Genomic DNA, 18,628 nt, shown 5'->3' with positions numbered 1-18,628 from the left:
TAAAGTAGAAGCGTGTCGCAATTAATTTCATGATCACTCATACTGCACAATGATTCTCTGCTGCATATTATTTATAGACATTTCACGGTAAAACAAGGATTTTTGATGTTTACGTATTAATTACTTTTAGTAGAGACGATACTAGTAATTGGTAATTGATACATAAATGGGCCATTTTTGGGTCCGGCATTTTCGGGCCGGGCCATTTTAAGCATTAGTCCGTTTTGGTCGTGGGCCCTTTTGCTACCGGTCCGTTGTAACCCTGATCCTTGGACATGAACAGATCGTAGAGCAGTCAGATATTGATAAAATGGCGGCTTCCATGTTAAAACGTGGGTAATCCTGTTCTGAGAAAGTTTAGGTCAAAGTTATTTCGAGTTGTTTACATTTGTATTACCTACATACTATAAACATGGGTAAATCTGTCAAGCATAAAGGAGAAAACACATTTAGGGTGAGTATGCTGTGTCTTCTTTATCTTTGTAATTTTATTACAGTGCCGAAACAACAAACATGGGAACTAAATCCAGGCGTCACGAGTTTTCGATAGTCCAACTGGACGAGATGCAATCAACACGAGCCATTCGGATACATTTCTCCATCTTTGTGTTAATGGTTTATGCCACTTTATTTACATCTATTTGCAATGCAGTAAAGATTTAAAGGTCTAGCAACCATAACGTTGGTAGGTTACAAGAAACAGAAATAATCTCAAAAACCAAAATACTCTGAAATACCTATCAATATGATATCAATATTTTATATTGTTGCAGTCACCATAGACAATTACACGACACTGGTGCATGGGAGAAAGAAGAATAATCGGAGTAATAGGATAGCTACGATATCGTAGCCTCAACTTGATTTGTTGTGGTTGAGGCTACGAACTGATCCCATATCATGTAATGGAGCAAAATAAATCATCACTTAAGTCAGAAAAACAAACAGTTTAGAAATCAACTTAATAAGTATAATCATGTTGTGAAAGAGGTATGACTTATTTTGAATTTATTAAGCCCGTACACGATAAAATAAATTGGCATGGTTACTCTAACCTTATCCTGTCCGCCATGACAGATAACGTGAGACTCTCGCCGTGACCCCTTTTCTACGTAAGACTTGACAGACCATATTTTGGATATTCTACACTATATTATTATCAATCAAGTGTGAAGAATCGCTTCTTGGTGGAATTTCAAAGTTGCAGATAAACCGTATTTACTTTTAATGTGCAGAATTTCTGTCCCAAATGGCGCCAAATTTTTACTACAATTTGTTTACATTTCCAAATAAGGCGTCAATGTCCTTATATGGCACACAAACAAATGAGGCTGAGAACGGAAGTAATCATTATTTGAAATAATATGGCGGATGATCTAAACGAAAATATCGGCTAAAAAAGGTAAACGAGATTTTACAACTATTTCTACAGTGATTTTCGATACTTCCGGTATTAAATAAGAGGACAATTCAATTTATTGGATTATATGCAAGGAATATGTTTAAAGTGTTATTATTAGGCTAAAAGAGTGCCGGGTGTGAATCACACCCGCCTTGCTCCATTAATATGTATATGCTCATGTTAGTACCCTGTCCACGAGGTATGAGTAAGGGTACTAATATTAGTACTAAGTAATAAGATAGATTAGTCCTACAACGTCAGACACATCACCCTCTATTTGTGTTCCGGGGGGTGGGTGATGGGTCTTACTGCCTAACAGATTGTGCTGTGTAGAGTGTTTTGATGACGACTAACAGTGTAACGAAAGTAAAATATTCAGAAATATCACACATAACTGGCAACCAGTAATGTAGCTACAATGTCGTAGCCTCAGCTTGATTTGTTGTGGCTGAGGCTAAAAAACTGATCCCATAACATGTAATAGAGCACCCCAAAAAATCATCACTAAAGTCAGAAAAACAAATAGTGTAGAAAACTATTACATAAATATAATCATGTTGTGAAAGAAGTTTGGTTTATTTTGAATTTATTAAGCCCTTACATCATAACATAACTTGGCATGGTTACACTAACCTCACCTTGTCCGCCATGACAGATAACGCGAGACTCTCGCTGTGACCCCATTTCTATATAACTCTTACTAGACCATATTTGGCTGTTCTACACTATGTTATTATCAATCATGTGGCAAATAATGGCTTCTTTGTGGAATTTTCCAAGTCACCGGTAAATCATAATTACTTTTATTGCGCAGAATTTCCTACTCAAACCATGCCATATTTTTGCTAAGATTTGTTTATGTTTTCAAATAAGGCCTCAATGTTGTTATATGGCACACAAACAAATGAGGCTGAGAACAGATGTTGTAGAACTAATATGGCAGATGATCTAAACAAAAATATCAGATAAGAAAGGTAAACAAGATTTTACAACTATTTCTAAAATGATTTGCGATAATTTATTTCATTATATTCAAAGAACATGGTCAAAATTGTTGGTATTACGCTAAAAAAGAGCGGGGTGTGAATCACACCTGGCTTGCTTCAGTGACACATAGTATCATGTTAGTACCCTGTCCATGAGGTAGTAGTATGGGTACTAATATTAGTACTACCAATAATGATGCTTTTCTACACAGTGAAGTTATAATGTTTTTGTCAGACTTTACTTACCCTGATGTCTTTTCTCTAATAAATTAAAATTCTCACAAAAGAAATAGACCTGTTTTCAAGTTTTGTTGGCCTACATTTCAGTTGCCTGGAAAGCGATGAAAACCAAGAATGCTGAAATCGTGTTAAGTTGAAATATTATTCTTTAACGAAAGGAATGAAAATATATTATGGAACTGTAAGCAACGTTTATTTTGTTCAAGAAACATATCCCTCACATGAACCTACTTAAACATACTTCAGCAACATATTCAAATGCATGTAAATGGAACATGAAAATGCATCCATTTGCTAGTGTCATATTTTCATTCTGCCACGATAAAGACGGCACAGTAAGTATATTAATTACACATAAATTAGTGGAAGAATATTGATATAGGCTGCCAAGTGTGTGAGATATTCCTGAAATCTTGACTATTCATTCCAATGTCAACCGACATCCAGCCAACTGTCAACCAACATTGGAACACTCTATGCAAAGCCATTATTTGGGTAGTAAGACATAGCACTAAAACAAAAACATGTGCTATGTTTTACCTTTTAGGACTAAGGATAGCTAGAAATAGTAATTAGTGAAGGATGAGGTCAGGAAAGTTTTGGCAAGTTTCATTTTCATCCCTTCATCTCAGACCTATCTGGCTACATTTGTGGCAGAGAAATAAGTGTACTTCAGCCGACATTGTTTTGGGAATCTTTAATGCCTACTTGTACAGTGTGACCCTGCCATAAGGCACCCCACGATGATGCAAATTAGAATATAACATGGTCTAGCCGTGGCTTCCAAAATTTCTTAAATTCGTTTACACATGAAAAAATATTTAAAAAAAATAATATGTGAAACAGTGTATAAAAAATGTATTATTATTTTGGGAAAGAGATTGCATATGAATTCGTATATAATATGATTGTGGCGTGGTTCCTGAAATTTTAAATACATGTATGTGTATTTTTCTCGTACCAGGAAAAAATATTTTTTGTTCAAAGTACATGAAATAATGTATAAAAATGTATTATCATTTTGGGGAAGATATCGCGTATGAATTTTAGTAATATAATACAATTGTGGTGTGGTTCCTAAAATTTTAAAATACATGTATGTGTATTTTTCTCGTACCGGGAAAAATATTTTTTTTTCAGTACTAGAAGTAGTGTGTAAAACGTTTATTATCATTTTGGGGAAGAGTTTGTGTATGAATTTGAATATACTATGATCGTGGCATAGCTTCTGAAATTTAACAATTTCACCAGGTTCTTGAAGTGTTATGCCAAAATAAACATTATCAGAAATGTTACTTATTACTGATCCATGAGTAAAGCCAGTAATTTGCCTTTGTGATTGTCTTCAATTAATTCTGTATGCAGTCGTTGCTCAAACAACAGCCAACATGTGTTTCTTCTTTAAATGCATACATAACTAAATAGCAGACAATGCAGTGGTTGATAATAGATTCTCACAGTTTAATAAACATCAAAAATTGAAAGCCACCGACATGTTTGCGGAGTTTGGCGGTGTTATTAGATGCAGTAAGTTGACCAGTAAATAATGTCCACTATATTAGCTGCAAATTGAAATGGTATGAAACTGTACATGCGTTCAGGTTAAATATTTTTATAAAGTGACTCGTGACCTTCGCAGGCCTACTGCACTTAGTTCTTGGGTTTTACATGTGTGTGGTGTTTGCTTATGAACTCGTTATTAATTTCCTATTTTTAAAAATAATATTTTACCGTTATGTAAAAGCAAGTTCACAAATGCAAGTTGTTCAACGCACTTTGCACAATGATTAGTACAGTAGTTTTCACACATTTCTTTCAATATTCACAAAATCTGAAGTTAAAGGTAAATGTATGCTGAAAGCTTGTGTTGATTGTTAATTATTCTTGCTGTAGTCATTCAAATGGATAAATGTACACGGAAATGCATATGAGAAAATTTTTGTAGTATGAAATTTGTACAGACAATGTTCATAGACCCTGGAACGTAATGAACCATACACGTGCTTCGTCTTTCTTAACCTAATTTTGCTGTAAATTTTTCCCACTGAATTTGATGGAATGATATCAGACGGCAAGTAACCAGTGTCAATACTCTGTTCATGCTATATATTAGATGTTGAATTCAGACACAATGATCTGGGACAAAATTATTGAATATTGTAAATGTGTGTGCAATTTTTCAATGGAATTACATGCATTATGGATGAACTGCATGGCACGATGTCATGCTAGTAAATGGTGTTGATACCCTATTCATCATATACATTAGCTGTCAGTACACGTATATGTGCCAATGAGTTGTTCTCTGAAAAAAGTAAAATACTGTAAAACCCTGCATTTGTTTTGTCTTATTCTTTGTACTTTAGAGTTATTTTAGTTTATATCTTGATTGTTACTCCTTGAAAATCTGGGCTCTGTCCTTGATTGTCCTTGAGTTTTTTCACTTGAATCTGTAAGAACCCTGTTAATGGGTGATAAAAGTTAGTCACCTAGTGGCACAGATGTGATCCATGTCAGCGAAATTTACCAAAGACTACCTAGTGGCACAGATGTGATCCATGTCAGTGAAATTTACCAAAGACCACCTAGTGGCACAGATGTGATCCATGTCAGCGAAATTTACCAAAGACTACCTAGTGGCACAGATGTGATCCATGTCAGCGAAATTTACCAAAGACCACCTAGTGGCACAGATGTGATCCATGTCAGCGAAATTTACCAAAGACTACCTAGTGGCACAGATGTGATCAATGTCAGCGAAATTTACCAAAGACTACCTAGTGGCACAGATGTGATCAATGTCAGCGAAATTTACCAAAGACCACACTCTACATAACCAAAGATTTGTCCTTATCTGTGAACTAGTTCATGCACTAGCAGTGACCAGATCTGCAAATAATTGTTTCTACTAAATGTGAAAAGATATTAAAATATACACCCAATATTGTTATGTGGGAGAAGTGATTATTTTGAAATAATTTATCATTTCTGTTTAATAAATTTCAAAACCTGCTTTAATTTAAACAATATTTTGTGTTTGCTGTATTTTTCAGGAATCTAACTTATTGAATACATGTACATTAGTGATTGGGAAACAATGAAGTTACACATACATGTATTTGTTTTCTTTTTCAGTAGCAATAATAGTTTTTTTTGTATAATTATTATTCCTTACCCTGATGTTCATAACAAATTCTCGAAAAGAATGAACTTCTCAAACTTTCTTTTCCAGTTTCAAACATTCTCTGAGAGGATAGCAAATATCAACATTGATGTGATTCATCAGATTAAACAACAAGAGGAAACTCCTGGGGTAGGTATTTCATTAGCTTTGGGACTTAACAAATCCCCGACATTTAACCTAGCTAACTACAGGGGTAGGTATTTCATTAGCTTTGGGACTTAACAAATCCCTGATATTTATCCTAGCTAACTACAGGGTTAGGTATTTCATTAGCTTTGGGACTTAACAGATCCCTGATATTTATCCTAGCTAACTACAGGGTTAGGTATTTCATTAGCTTTGGGACTTAACAAATCCCTGATATTTATCCTAGCTAACTACAGGGTTAGGTATTTCATTAGCTTTGGGACTTAAGAAATCCCTGATATTTATCCTAGCTATCTACAGGGGTAGGTATTTCATTAGCTTTGGGACTTAAGAAATCCCCGACATTTATCCTAGCTAACTACAGGGGTAGGTATTTCATTAGCTATGTGATTATACAAACCCCACACCTTTAGTTGGGGGGGGGTGTATTTCATTAGTTTTGTCTTTAGACATATCTAAAACAATATTGCAGAGGTTTTTTAAAAAATATTTTGATTATTAGTTTCTCATGCATGGTTTTTTTTTTTTTTTTTTTTTTTTATTAACCCCGTAATAGGTTGACCAATGGGTCAGGGAACCATTCCAGGGTCACCTTACAATCAAACATTTCTGGTTATCAGATAATCTAGGGATAATAAATATAATCTACAGAGAAAGTAAAAAAGAAAAACACACACACACACACACACATATACACATGCATATGGCACACAATCTAGGTGACATGGCTTTTGTGATATTACAGTATTTTGTTCCTGTTTACCCTCAAGTCAGAGACAAGTTAAATGTTCATTGTTGAGGTCCATTTTTGAAGAAATTGGTCCTCTTTTTTATTTACCTTAGCAGTGTAATTTTCAATGTTCTTATGCATTGCAACTATTTGCTTAAAAGGATTTTTCATATTGAATCTGCAAGTATAAATATAATATTTTGCCAAAATAAGCAGAAAATTACCCAAACTGTCAAGTTGTTCACTTCCTAAAAATGTTTCTTTTTTGGACAGATGTACAATATTTGGGCAAAAAGGTGCAAAAACTTCAATAAAACGGTACCAAAACTGTGAAGTAATACTGCAGTCATAAAAGAGATGCTCAATACTTTCAGTTTCACTCTTACAGAAAGTACATTTGTTGTCATCAAATATGTTAATTCTTTTAAGAAAATCATTAGTAGCGATTATTCTATGGATTAATTTAAAGTTAAAAGAGATCAACTTGGTATCCTTGGTATAGCATTTTGCCCGGCTATATATATCAGACCACTCCTCACTACTTATATTTTTATTAAATACTTGCATCCAAGTTTCTTGCTTCGCAGTGTGTTGCCTTTTAGCTTCCTGTAAAAGATCTTTGTAAACAAACTTGAGTGAATCTTGTTTTCGCAAGTTCGTTATTTTATCCTCCTGCTTATCAAAATTATTATGTACTAGGTGGTTTTTTATGGCATCTTTCCATGCTTTAGGAATTCTGGATATTAAGGAGAAGTATTTCAAGAAATCATTGCTTCCAGTTTTTTGTTTTATTATCTCAAAAGGTATTAAATTACCGTGAACATCTACTAGATCGTTCAGAATTTCAAAACCAGCTTCTGTCCAGGATTTGTATTGATAGATCATTTTAGGGGGGACAAAATTTAAAATACTCATGGATAGATACTCGTTAGGACTTTGCGGTTCTTCTTTCCATTTAGATACTGCCAAAATTACATCTCTCCAAAAACTGTTTTTAATGAACTTACAAAATTCTTCTAATTTCCTTCTCCCTAAATTCCAAATATCCTTTTTATTTCTGAGTATAGTTGTATTGACTAAGTTCTGCCACGTTCCATCTTCCTTTTCCAGCAATCTTTTAACCCATCTTATCTTAATATACCTAATGAATGAAAATATGTGTATCATATTTAGTCCTCCCTCGTTTTCTGGGGAAACTAGTATATCACGTTTTATTCTCTCTACTTTTCCACCCCATACAAATTTAAATAACATGCGATTTAGTTCTGCTTCAACTTTTGCTGATGGGTTAGGAAGTGCTGAAAAAAGATGTATGAATATGGGCAGAACAAGAGTCTTTACAACAATTACTTTACCAACTATTGATAGATGTCTTTGACTCCAGCTTGCCAGTATTTGTTTTGCCTTTGTTAGTTTCTTCATATAATTGATTTCCACCATCTGTTGTAAATCTGGAGAAAATTCTATGCCAAGGAGTGTAAAGTTAGAAGAGTACCAAATTAGGCCCATTTCGGGACATGTTCTTTCATTAGAAAATTTCCTGTTTCCAATCCAAATAGCTTTTGTTTTTGTTATGTTACATTTAAGTCCCGATAATAGAGAAAAACCTTGCAAGATATTTTTCTCATACATGTTGTTTAACTGTTTTGTAATCAGGTCCACTAGAATGAGACCCCCCCTCCACCGTGATAACGTATTCTTTTGTAGAAAGATTTTCATTTGAAATACCATAATATATTTATATAAAACCTCAGCTTTTCCAGACTGTACAACTTTGAGTTTATTTCCTAATTTCATCTTTTTAATTTTTATTTTTAATTGTATGTGCTGTTTAAAATTGAAATTATGAAGTGCTTATCAGTTTGAAATTTTTTACTGCATGTATCAGTCCTGGTGTGTTTTCTTTCTTTTTTTAAAAACACATAAATGGAGTCTTTAAAATGGATGTGTGGACAGAGATTATTATTTTTTTTATTATATAGAAACAGTAAATTAAGCCTATTCATTTAAACATACACAATACCCAGGGGAGGGAGTTCTTTTAAATTTCTCAAAGAATTCATATGAAAATGATACAAAATTCTAAATTTTATCTATGGGCAACTACTCTATATTGACACTACCTTCCTGGAGTCCCATGTATATTTTACTGGAACAGTCCTCACCATACAGTAAATCTTTGCAATTTTATGGATAAGACAAAGTTTTATAGTGGCCTGTATGTATGAGGGATGGAATATCTGTGACTTTTATTTTATGGGATTGACAGAAGGATCCTTGACATCATGGATTTTTGGGAACTTTACTATTTTGACTATGTATTTTTGATAGACTTTCTGATACACATGATATTCCACTCATTCTGTACCAGGGTAGTAAACGTTCCCTTCAGCATTTCTTAAAAGTGTTACTAGTTATTTTTTGTATTGCTTATGCCTGCATACTGTGTTATCTATCAGAAATACTCAATAGCATAAATTTCTTACTTACATTTTAGGAGACTGGGACCTACTTCTATCAAGCATTGGAAAACTGGGTTGAACTGAACTGTACTAAACACTTCAGTAAGTACCAGGCTGCTCTTTTCATTCTGCACATTTTAATATTGAAAATATATATAGCTTCAGTGGGGCTTACAGTTTGTTAACAAGAGAGGAATTTTTAACCCATTGAACAAATAAATAATTTTGATACAGGTTTAAGGAATATTGCACTTGTATATGGATCTGGCAGTTGGTTGGGTTGTAGATGTTTTATGTCACTGTGAGATAAATAGCTCTTTTAATGTGGAGTCACTTGCAGTAAAGTGACTTGGTCAAGGATGCATCATGAAAGCAGACCCACCTGGTCTGATTGTAGGATTCAAAGTCACAAAAACCCTTTCGGTTGCAAGATCAGAATGGTAGTAACTTGTGACATTTGAGAGGGTGCACTGAGCCTGTTCTACACCTTCAAGACTGCAGTGACAGAGAAAACTAAAATTTATTGATACATACAACATATTATATTACTCAACTTTTTCCTGTGCACTTTTACTGTTATGCAAAAGCTAATTCATTAGACTGGGGTAAGATTAGTTAATTGTTAAAATATATATTATTTGTACTGTTTCAAAGATAGCTGGATATATTTCATGTCTTCCAAAATGATTACCTATCTAGCACTGATGTCTTTGGCCATCACTTCTCCTCTGCCTCACTTTATAGTTGAATAGAAATACATCAATTTTTTTGAGCGTTTTCAGTTAAATTTTTTGTAAATCATATGCATGGTAGATTGTAAGTGAGACTTGGCATTATACAAGTGAATCCTGACTTTTGCAAGAACTTTGAGATTCTAGTTAACCAAATGATTTTGGCAGAATAAAATGATCTAGTAAATTTATCAAGCTAAATATTTTAGAGTGGACACATTAACAGATAGATCGGGAATCTTGAAAGACTTAGTTTCTATGTTTCATTTATTTAACATCATTTAAGTGCTCAGTGTATTTATTTATACAACAGTTATGCAGTATTTGTTTTATTTCAGCTGACTTCTATCACCAAGTCCATGACAAGGTCCAGACCTTTCCACAGCTGGTGCATCATGAGGTTTATAATTTATTTTATTTCACACATGCTTGCATACATAATAGTAAAAAGTAAAGCATCTCTTTGTGGCAACCGCCATGTGTTTAATACCTGTTCAGAAAGGACTCTTGCCCATAAAGGATATGTTTTTAATCCCTTGAGTGTCATCCATCAACAGGTTTTAAATACTACCTGATTTACAAAGCTGACATGATGACTTTGAATATGGTAGTCCTGGACAACAAGTTCTCACATGCTTAGACTCCAGCATATATGAAAAGATCGATTAAAATTTGGAACTTCAGAGTCCAGACTAGAAACTTGGAAATCCTGGTTGTAATGTCGCCAGTGCATCACAAAATTTTAAGTTTAGATTTATGACATATGTTTGGTCAGACTTGAGCTAGACTGTTAAAGACAGATATTAGTCTAAACTTGTGTTGATAAAATCCAAACTGGATGCAGGGACTGTCTAAGCTGAGACTTAAGGTTGGTTAATTAAATCCAGATGTGGATGCAGAGACTGTAGCTTAGACTTCAGTTATTTTGATGCTTGATAGACTTGAATACAGAAACTTTCTATAAAGCCTAGACTTAAGTTATATTAATAAAATTTAGACCTGGATGCAGAGACTATGCCTAGACTTAAGTTATTTTGATAAAATTCAGACCTGGATACAGAGACTGTCTAAGCTTAGAATTCAGTTATTTTGATGCTTGATAGACTTGGATCCAAAAACTGTCTAAGCTTATACTTAAGTTATATTGATAAAATCTAGACCTGGATGCAGAGACTGTCTAAGCTTAGACTTAAGTTACATTGATAAAATTCAGACCTAGATGCAGGGACTATTACCGTCTAGGGCATATCATTTTTCCTCTACTCAGCTTCCTAGAATGGAGACTCACCATTTGTGGTTATAAAGTTAAACCTTTTATACCATGATATTGGGTTCTACAAAGTGTGATATAATGTGTCATGCAATACCAAGACAAGTCAGCGAATATTATTACAATCAATAAAAAATGAATTTGCTTGGTATTGTTGTGTTAATTATGTCTTTCATATCAAGTCAGAATAATGGGGGTAGAATAACAGAGATGAAGGACATGCAAATCCTGCCTGCTTATGAACTAGCAGTCATGGTCACATGTCGGATCAGCCCATTGCAATTGACCAATCAAACATTATTTTAAATATTATTATGTAGGTAATATAATTGAAGTATCTAACACTAATCAGTAGTTGATCCTACTCATTCATCAAGGATATCAATGAAGCCAAACAAAAGGCATCCTCTATACATGAGGTCAACTTTCACAAATAGGGTTCATTATGGAGAGACGAGTTTCACAGTTTAAATTACTAAATAGGCACACAGAGGTTTGCACAAGGGTGAGCAGAAATTTTTCTGTTACTTGAAATGTAATCACAGTGTCAATATTTTACTAAACAGAATTTAAAAAAACTTGGATTTTGACTTTATTACGTAATATAAATGTCTACACTTTTTATTTAAAAAAATCTTGATTTGTTCTGAATCAGCAATATCACTAGAATGTATTCACGTTCATTTGACATAATAATACACATTATATATGGTGTTTCTGCTGGTACAAATGTAATTTGTGTTGAAATATTTTGAGCAATGTTTTCAACCATCTTTCAGGGATTAGTTATCTTGAAATTAAGGCAGTTGATACAAAACAGCTAATAGTTTCATTAGTAAAAGCTTTTTATCAATAATTATTTCCAATTTGATTGTAAAACAAGTATTCAACCATTTATCAATGTCATCTCGCCCTCTTCCCACTGTCTATATCCATCCTATTCATAATTTTTCAGAGATCTCTCTATAACTTGCACCAGTGCTTAAGCTGCAGTCAGTTTTTGGATCCTTTTGTGTGAGTTATTGAGGGAGTGGTGCGTGTGGCAATAACCAAAACAATTGTTGAACAACAATCAGTAAAATTTCCTGATCTTTTCAGTACCTTATGCACAAAATATTTTGTTTCATTTATTGATGGATATACTTTAGGGATAAAGTTTATTGCTTTTATACGGACTGAGTGATGATCAGCTGCTAGTTAGTTGAACACTTGACGGTCACCTGCCAGGCCCTGTTGTAAAAGTGTCGTTGTGTTGATTGTCGGTAAATCAGTGCCAGACAAACACAAGGAAGAATTATTATGATCATTGTTTATAGTTAAATACAAATAGGTTAAGATGACATATTTGCAATGTATACTTATAAGTGGAAGCTGTTGAATTTTTTTTTATTTGAAGCAAAATTCATTTAAACAAAGATTAACTTGCTTTAAGAATATACAACTCTCCCCAGATCTAAAAAAAAATTAAACCCACATTTAGGCTGGGATTGAAATTTTGCAGTACTTACAAATTCAGGAGAAATTAGTGAAACTCATGTAAGATTAATGGACCATGTCATATCAAAATTTGTATTAGAGCAGGGTTTCACTGTATTGCGGTTCTAAGCCAGGCTTATGTAATTTAGTGCTAGTATTTGTATTATTGCAAAGTGGCCCTGGGTTGCCGAGTGGTGTAAAGTGCTTGGCCAAATGTGGATATGTGAGAAAGCCTGAAAATAGCTTTCTTTGTGTTGGTGGTTCTTCCTGGGGTTTTCCCGGGTTCTTCATCCACCAGTTATGCTGGCCGCCATGTATAGCCTATCATGTGCTGACAAATGGCATTAAACACCAAAACAAACAACAAAAGCATTAATGTCATTAATGTACTTCAAGTGGAAGAGGGATGGCATTGATTCAGTGCATTGTAAAGATATTTCCTGCCCAAAAAATCCCCTGATTCGCATGTTGTTTCTGATCCATCATTATCAGTAACATAATTTATCTCATTTCAGGACTTCTTGGTTGAGTCCCTTCAAACCCATCTACAGATACAAGATTGCCAGGCTCTGGAACCTCTGTTGGAGTAAGTAGTCACTTCTAATTATAGTAGTAGTAGCAGTAGTAGTTTGTCTCCTTTGAAAAGCCCAGGGAGCTTGTGCGATGTACATGTTTTGAAAAGATGGGCTTGGTCTAATCCTTGGGAAGGCTTTCTAACAAGCATCTTGAACACTTTGTATATTTTGTAAAAGTCAGGAATGGGCTAATTTTAACACAGGTTTGGGGCTGTTTAGTAGAGAATTATGGCAAGTGATGTTTAGCTTATGTTATCCTTGTAAGATTACAATTGTTTAGTGGAAATGATGTTAAGTTATTGTGACCTCTTAACGATTATCACATTTTAATAGAATTATAGTAAAAGATTTGGTGCTAAAATTATCCCTAAAAGATCACCACTTCAGTAGATAATTAATGGTAAATGATGTTAAGCTAGTGTTATCTTTGTTAGAATACTGCTGTTTTAATAGAGAATTAATGGTAAATGATGTTAAGCTAGCGTTATCTTTGTAAGAATACTGCTGTTTTAATAGAGAATTAATGGTAAATGATGTTAAGCTAGTGTTATCTTTGTAAGAATACTGCTGTTTTAATAGAGAATTTATGGTAAATGATGTTAAGCTAGTGTTATCTTTGTAAGAATACTGCTGTTTTAATAGAGAATTTATGGTAAATGATGTTAAGCTGGTGTTATCTTTGTAAGAATACTCCTGTTTTAATAGAGAATTTATGGTAAATGATGTTATGCTAGTGACATTTGAATAAGATTACCACTGGTAGACAGTTACCATAAATAATCTTAAGTCAGTGGTATCAAATTAAAATTACCCCATTTTAGTGGACAGAGGTCTCTCTAGGATTTTAAAACTAGGAGTCCAAGACTCCTATTTTGGACAAAAACTGGAGTTCCACCAGCATAAGTTGCAGTCCCCTACCAGAAACATATTGTTCATACCTGAAGTGGCTAAATTTCCAGATGAGTAGAACCAGTGGTTGCCATTGAGTTTAATTTTCTAACTTCTTTACATCACTGACATAAAACGTGTTTGTCCATTAAAGTGAGAGTGAATTATATCAGGCCAAGGAAACATATTACTCCATGCACTAAGCTAAGCATCACACATAATGTACCATGTGAAATATCAGTTCTAACAACTTCTAGCACTCTGCTGAATCTCATTACAATCTTCGTCAATTTGCCCCAAAATACTTATCCAAATTTGCAAACAGCATTTTTCTAACTCTCAACATGTCTTGATTTCGAGGTCACGTGCACTGCTCATTTGGCTACACTTGGAAATGAATACGATAATGAAAAAAAAAGGTGTTCATATTTGCCGTCCAGCAAATGTGTGCGTACGGATGACTCCTGTATAAGTGATTTTCTGCATCCCAGGTATTAAAAAAATTGCGTCCAAATACACGTGATTAAGCATTTCTGACTCCTCTGGTAGAGAATTGCAGTAAATGATGTCAGGCTACTCTTATCATTATAAGATTGCTACTTTTGCTGTCCATTGCAATATGTTATTGCTGACCAATGCAATATGTTATTGCTGACCAATGCAATATGTCATTGCTCCTTTATGGCTGCTATATCTCAGAACAAAGAGGACATTGGATGCACATGCCTTGTTTTTTTCCAGTAAATTACTTTTATACCATGAAACCTGATTTAACTGATGTCTTAATATAGAGAACACCTGTTCATAATAGATACACATTCATAAGTAAACCTTTTTATATGGGACACTTGGTCATAAAGGAAAGGATTTGTATGTCTTTTTTTATTATGTGTTTTATCATTTGTAGCCAGTACAGAGAATACACCTGTCAGTAAAGGACATAACTGTAGTGTCATTATTTTTTCTGTGTTGACTGCTTTCACCATAGTATGAAGTCTTAATCTTTGAATTAAATACATGCAGAAGTATAACAATATACCAGTGAACCTGAAATACTGAAGTAAAGTATACTGACATTCCAAAATTTCTCTGTCTTATACAGTGGATGCAGTACTTTAGATATTCAAGATCATATCGGTGTTGTCCTATTTCAGCCTTGTGGTCCAGCTGGCAAGGGACCTGCAGTCAGACTTCTATGTGCATTTTTATCAGTTCTTTGACATCCTCGTGAGGCTGTTGAACTCCCACCCCCAGGATACAGAACTGCTGGAGAAAATATTCACATGTCTTTCTTATCTAGTCAAGTTCCTTTGGCGATATATGCTGAGGGATATACAGGATGTGTACAGGTGAGTGCAACAAGACTGTACAGAAATCACAAAAATCAAAGAAATGAATAGAGTACGCATTTAAACCTGATAGAAATTTAGCTTGTGTTGTTCAGGATGGTTCTCACAAAAGAACTGTCATTCTAACGTCAGTTTTTATGCAATCAAAGCAAAGTGGTTATGGTTTATTATGATAATTTTTGACCCAGAGTGAAAATATGTTTTTTGTGGGTCATGTATATTTTATCATGGTGATTGATGTATAATATTATAAACTATGTAAAAGGTGACCGATGGCAGCAACCATTTTGCCGAGGAATGCCTAATTATGACGGTAAAACTGTGAAGGTCTTGGGCATTTTTAAAGCATGCAGTATATATTGAAAATTTGTGTGCTTACTTGTTCTTTTTCAAAGACATTTATACAAATTATTCCAAATGCAATCTGATTTTTGGGTCTATACAGTTTTGGAGCCGTGAATTCCCAAATAATAGTAGACAGACCAGTAATTAACAATGCACTGACAAGGAGAAATGAAGATGCCTTTTCTTTTTATATCCCCTTCAACCAAATTTAGGTGAGTATACTGGTGTCCGCGTTTAAGTCTGTCCATCTAACTTTTGTGTATTTAATATCTCCTGAACCCTTTGAGATATATTCAAGAAACTTTGTATGCTTTTATATTTTGTCTAGATATTGTATCCTGTAAAAATGGGGCCTGATAACTGTTCAGATGCATGTATAACAAGATGACTATAGCAGTACATGATATTTTACTGAAAATTGGTTTAAGTCATGGAAAAATATTGACCTCCATATGGAGATTGTAATTCTGCTAAAGTAAGGTTATTGTATTAGTTTTGTAGAAGAAATTGAACAACACATGATTCACTAATACTTCATCTATTTTTAACAGAAAGATGTCAGCCTTGCTTGATAGTCAGTACAAGGAGTATATCAGAAACTTTGCTGCTGAGAGTTTTGCATTCCTCATGAGGAAGGTAGGAGTTCACATCAATTCAATTTCTAATGATTCTATCAGCTTGGTATTAGGTTTTTAGGAAGAGTAGGGCTTCATATCAGGAAGGTAGGAGCTCACATCAATTCAGTTTCTAATGATTCTATCAGCATGGTGTTAGGTGTTTAGGTAGAATAGGGCTTCATATCAGGAAGGTAGGAGCTCACATCAAATCAGTTTCTGATGATTCCATCAGCATGGTGTTAGGTTTTTAGGAAGAGTAGGGCTTCATATCAGGAAGGTAGGAGCTCCCATCAATTCAGTTTCTAATGATTCTATCAGCTTGGTGTTCGGTGTTTAGGAAGAGTAGGGCTTCATATCAGGAAGGTAGGAGCTCACATCAGATCAGTTTCTGATGATTCTATCAGCATGGTGTTCGGTGTTTAGGAAGAGTAGGGCTTCATATCAGGAAGGTAGGAGCTCACATCAAATCAGTTTCTGATGATTCTATCAGAATGGTGTTCGGTGTTTAGGAAGAGTAGGGCTTCATATCAGAAAGGTAGGAGCTCACATCAAATTAGTTTCTGATGATTCTCTCAGAATGGTGTTAGGTGTTTAGGTAGAATAGGGCTTCATATCAGGAAGGTAGGAACTCACATCAATTCAATTCCTAATGATTCCATCAGCTTGGCGTTAGGTTTTTAGGAAGAGTAGGGCTTCTTATGCTCATATTAGTATTGGTGTCTGTCTGAAAGTAGCTTTCTCTTTGTTAATTAAAACCCGATCATGTCAATAAGATTTCATCAAAGATTAACTAAATTACATGTAATTGATATGTATCGAGCTCCCTATCTTGAAAAAGAGAAAGGTAAATAGTCAGTATTAAGACATTGCACGGCAGGATGAGAATGAACCTTGTACTACATAACCTGAATGATTTTATGTCCATTTTGTTTGTTTTCTTGGTCATTGATGGCCAGTGTTTACTATATATTTGAGTGTTACATAGTTCACACAGGTATTTAATATAACAGTTGGAATTGTACAGATCTCCTCCATTATAATACAGTAGTTAGTATCCTAAAGGGCTGCATTGTATTGAGAGCCACGCGATGTACTGAACTGCGATATATTGAGAATAGTCTAATATATCAAACTGTAGTATAGCGGGCATTATCAACGTTTTATTAAATGATGGTGTTTTGAAAAGGAATGAAGATACAGTATTAATTGTCACCTTGTTTTGTGTCAATGCATATTACTATACATTGGTCTGACTTGAGTGATGGGGTCCATAAAAATACCACCCATCCATCATCACGTTAGGATGAAGCATGTTAAATGGGGGAGAGCTGTTTATTGAAAGGCTTGTAGATAAACTTCATTTTTAGTAGGTGTTGATTTGATTATGTTCATTCACACATATGTTGCAGCAATTTGTTAATATATTTAAATTTGCTACTTAAATTCATTGATTGAGGAATGGAATGTATTGTTTACACAGAAGGGGTTATATTTGTTTACATGGAAGGGGTTATATTTGTTTACACAGAAGGGGTTATATTTGTTTACATGGAAGGGGTTATATTTGTTTACATGGAAGGGGTTATATTTGTTTACATGGAAGGGGATATATTTGTTTACATGGAAGGGGATATATTTGTTTCCACAGCAGAGATTATATTGTTTCTCAGAATCCAGTCCTCTTGAAAGAAATGTATTTATGTCTACACATCATGTAATCAAAGTGAAGCAAATCTTCAGCTTGCCTTTCTTTTTCTGCCTATGAGGTGGCTACTGTTGTTATACCTGTATGTAACTGTAATCAGTTATTCAACTTTTGCTGAATGGATCTCCAAGAATTAAATTTGTTATATACTTAAATTCATCCATCCTATTTTTTTAGGTTATAGCTATTCAAAATGTTGTTATATATGGTGTATACATTTTATTTTAAATTCAGGTGAATTTTTTCAGATTTAGCGACTGTCATACAATTCATTTCCAGATGTAATTTTGGTTGGTAACATATAATTCTCACTGGTAAAAACTTTTAAGCACTGTACATTTAAATGATTACACTTCTGTTAATTTGGTTAATGTGGATTTAGATTTAATTCAGTATTTTATAAATTGTTGTATGCACTTTGTTTTTTGTTTTTTGTTCCTCGTTACAGTGATGATCATAATGTGTATGAAGTGTAAGCAGTTCAGAGTTGTGAGCATGTACAAATAACATGTCTCCTATAT

At 34.1% G+C, this 18,628-nt stretch overlaps 1 protein-coding gene across 2 annotated transcripts in view; it reads left to right on the top strand.

Moving 5' to 3' along the window:
• The first annotated feature begins 310 nt into the window (after positions 1 to 310).
• The window catches only part of LOC149773571 (small subunit processome component 20 homolog), a 169,552-nt gene continuing 151,234 nt past the window's right edge, over positions 311 to 18,628 (top strand). For both annotated transcript variants that reach the window (XM_089946373.1, XM_089946372.1), the window contains exons 1-7: positions 311 to 454; positions 5,861 to 5,941; positions 9,187 to 9,253; positions 10,221 to 10,282; positions 13,144 to 13,214; positions 15,246 to 15,440; positions 16,337 to 16,421. In XM_089946373.1, coding sequence (XP_089802499.1) covers positions 413 to 454; positions 5,861 to 5,941; positions 9,187 to 9,253; positions 10,221 to 10,282; positions 13,144 to 13,214; positions 15,246 to 15,440; positions 16,337 to 16,421 — 603 coding nt within the window. In that variant the 5' untranslated portion in view covers positions 311 to 412. The remainder of the gene's footprint in view (positions 455 to 5,860; positions 5,942 to 9,186; positions 9,254 to 10,220; positions 10,283 to 13,143; positions 13,215 to 15,245; positions 15,441 to 16,336; positions 16,422 to 18,628) is intronic.

The sequence above is a fragment of the Sinohyriopsis cumingii genome, unplaced genomic scaffold, assembly GCF_028554795.1.
Source record: "Sinohyriopsis cumingii isolate HCF-2022 unplaced genomic scaffold, ASM2855479v2 utg000624l, whole genome shotgun sequence".
NCBI classification, from domain to species: Eukaryota; Metazoa; Mollusca; class Bivalvia; order Unionida; family Unionidae; genus Sinohyriopsis; species Sinohyriopsis cumingii.
The sequence above is the reverse complement of the archived record's forward strand: the minus strand, read 5'-3'. Positions and strand labels throughout refer to the sequence as shown.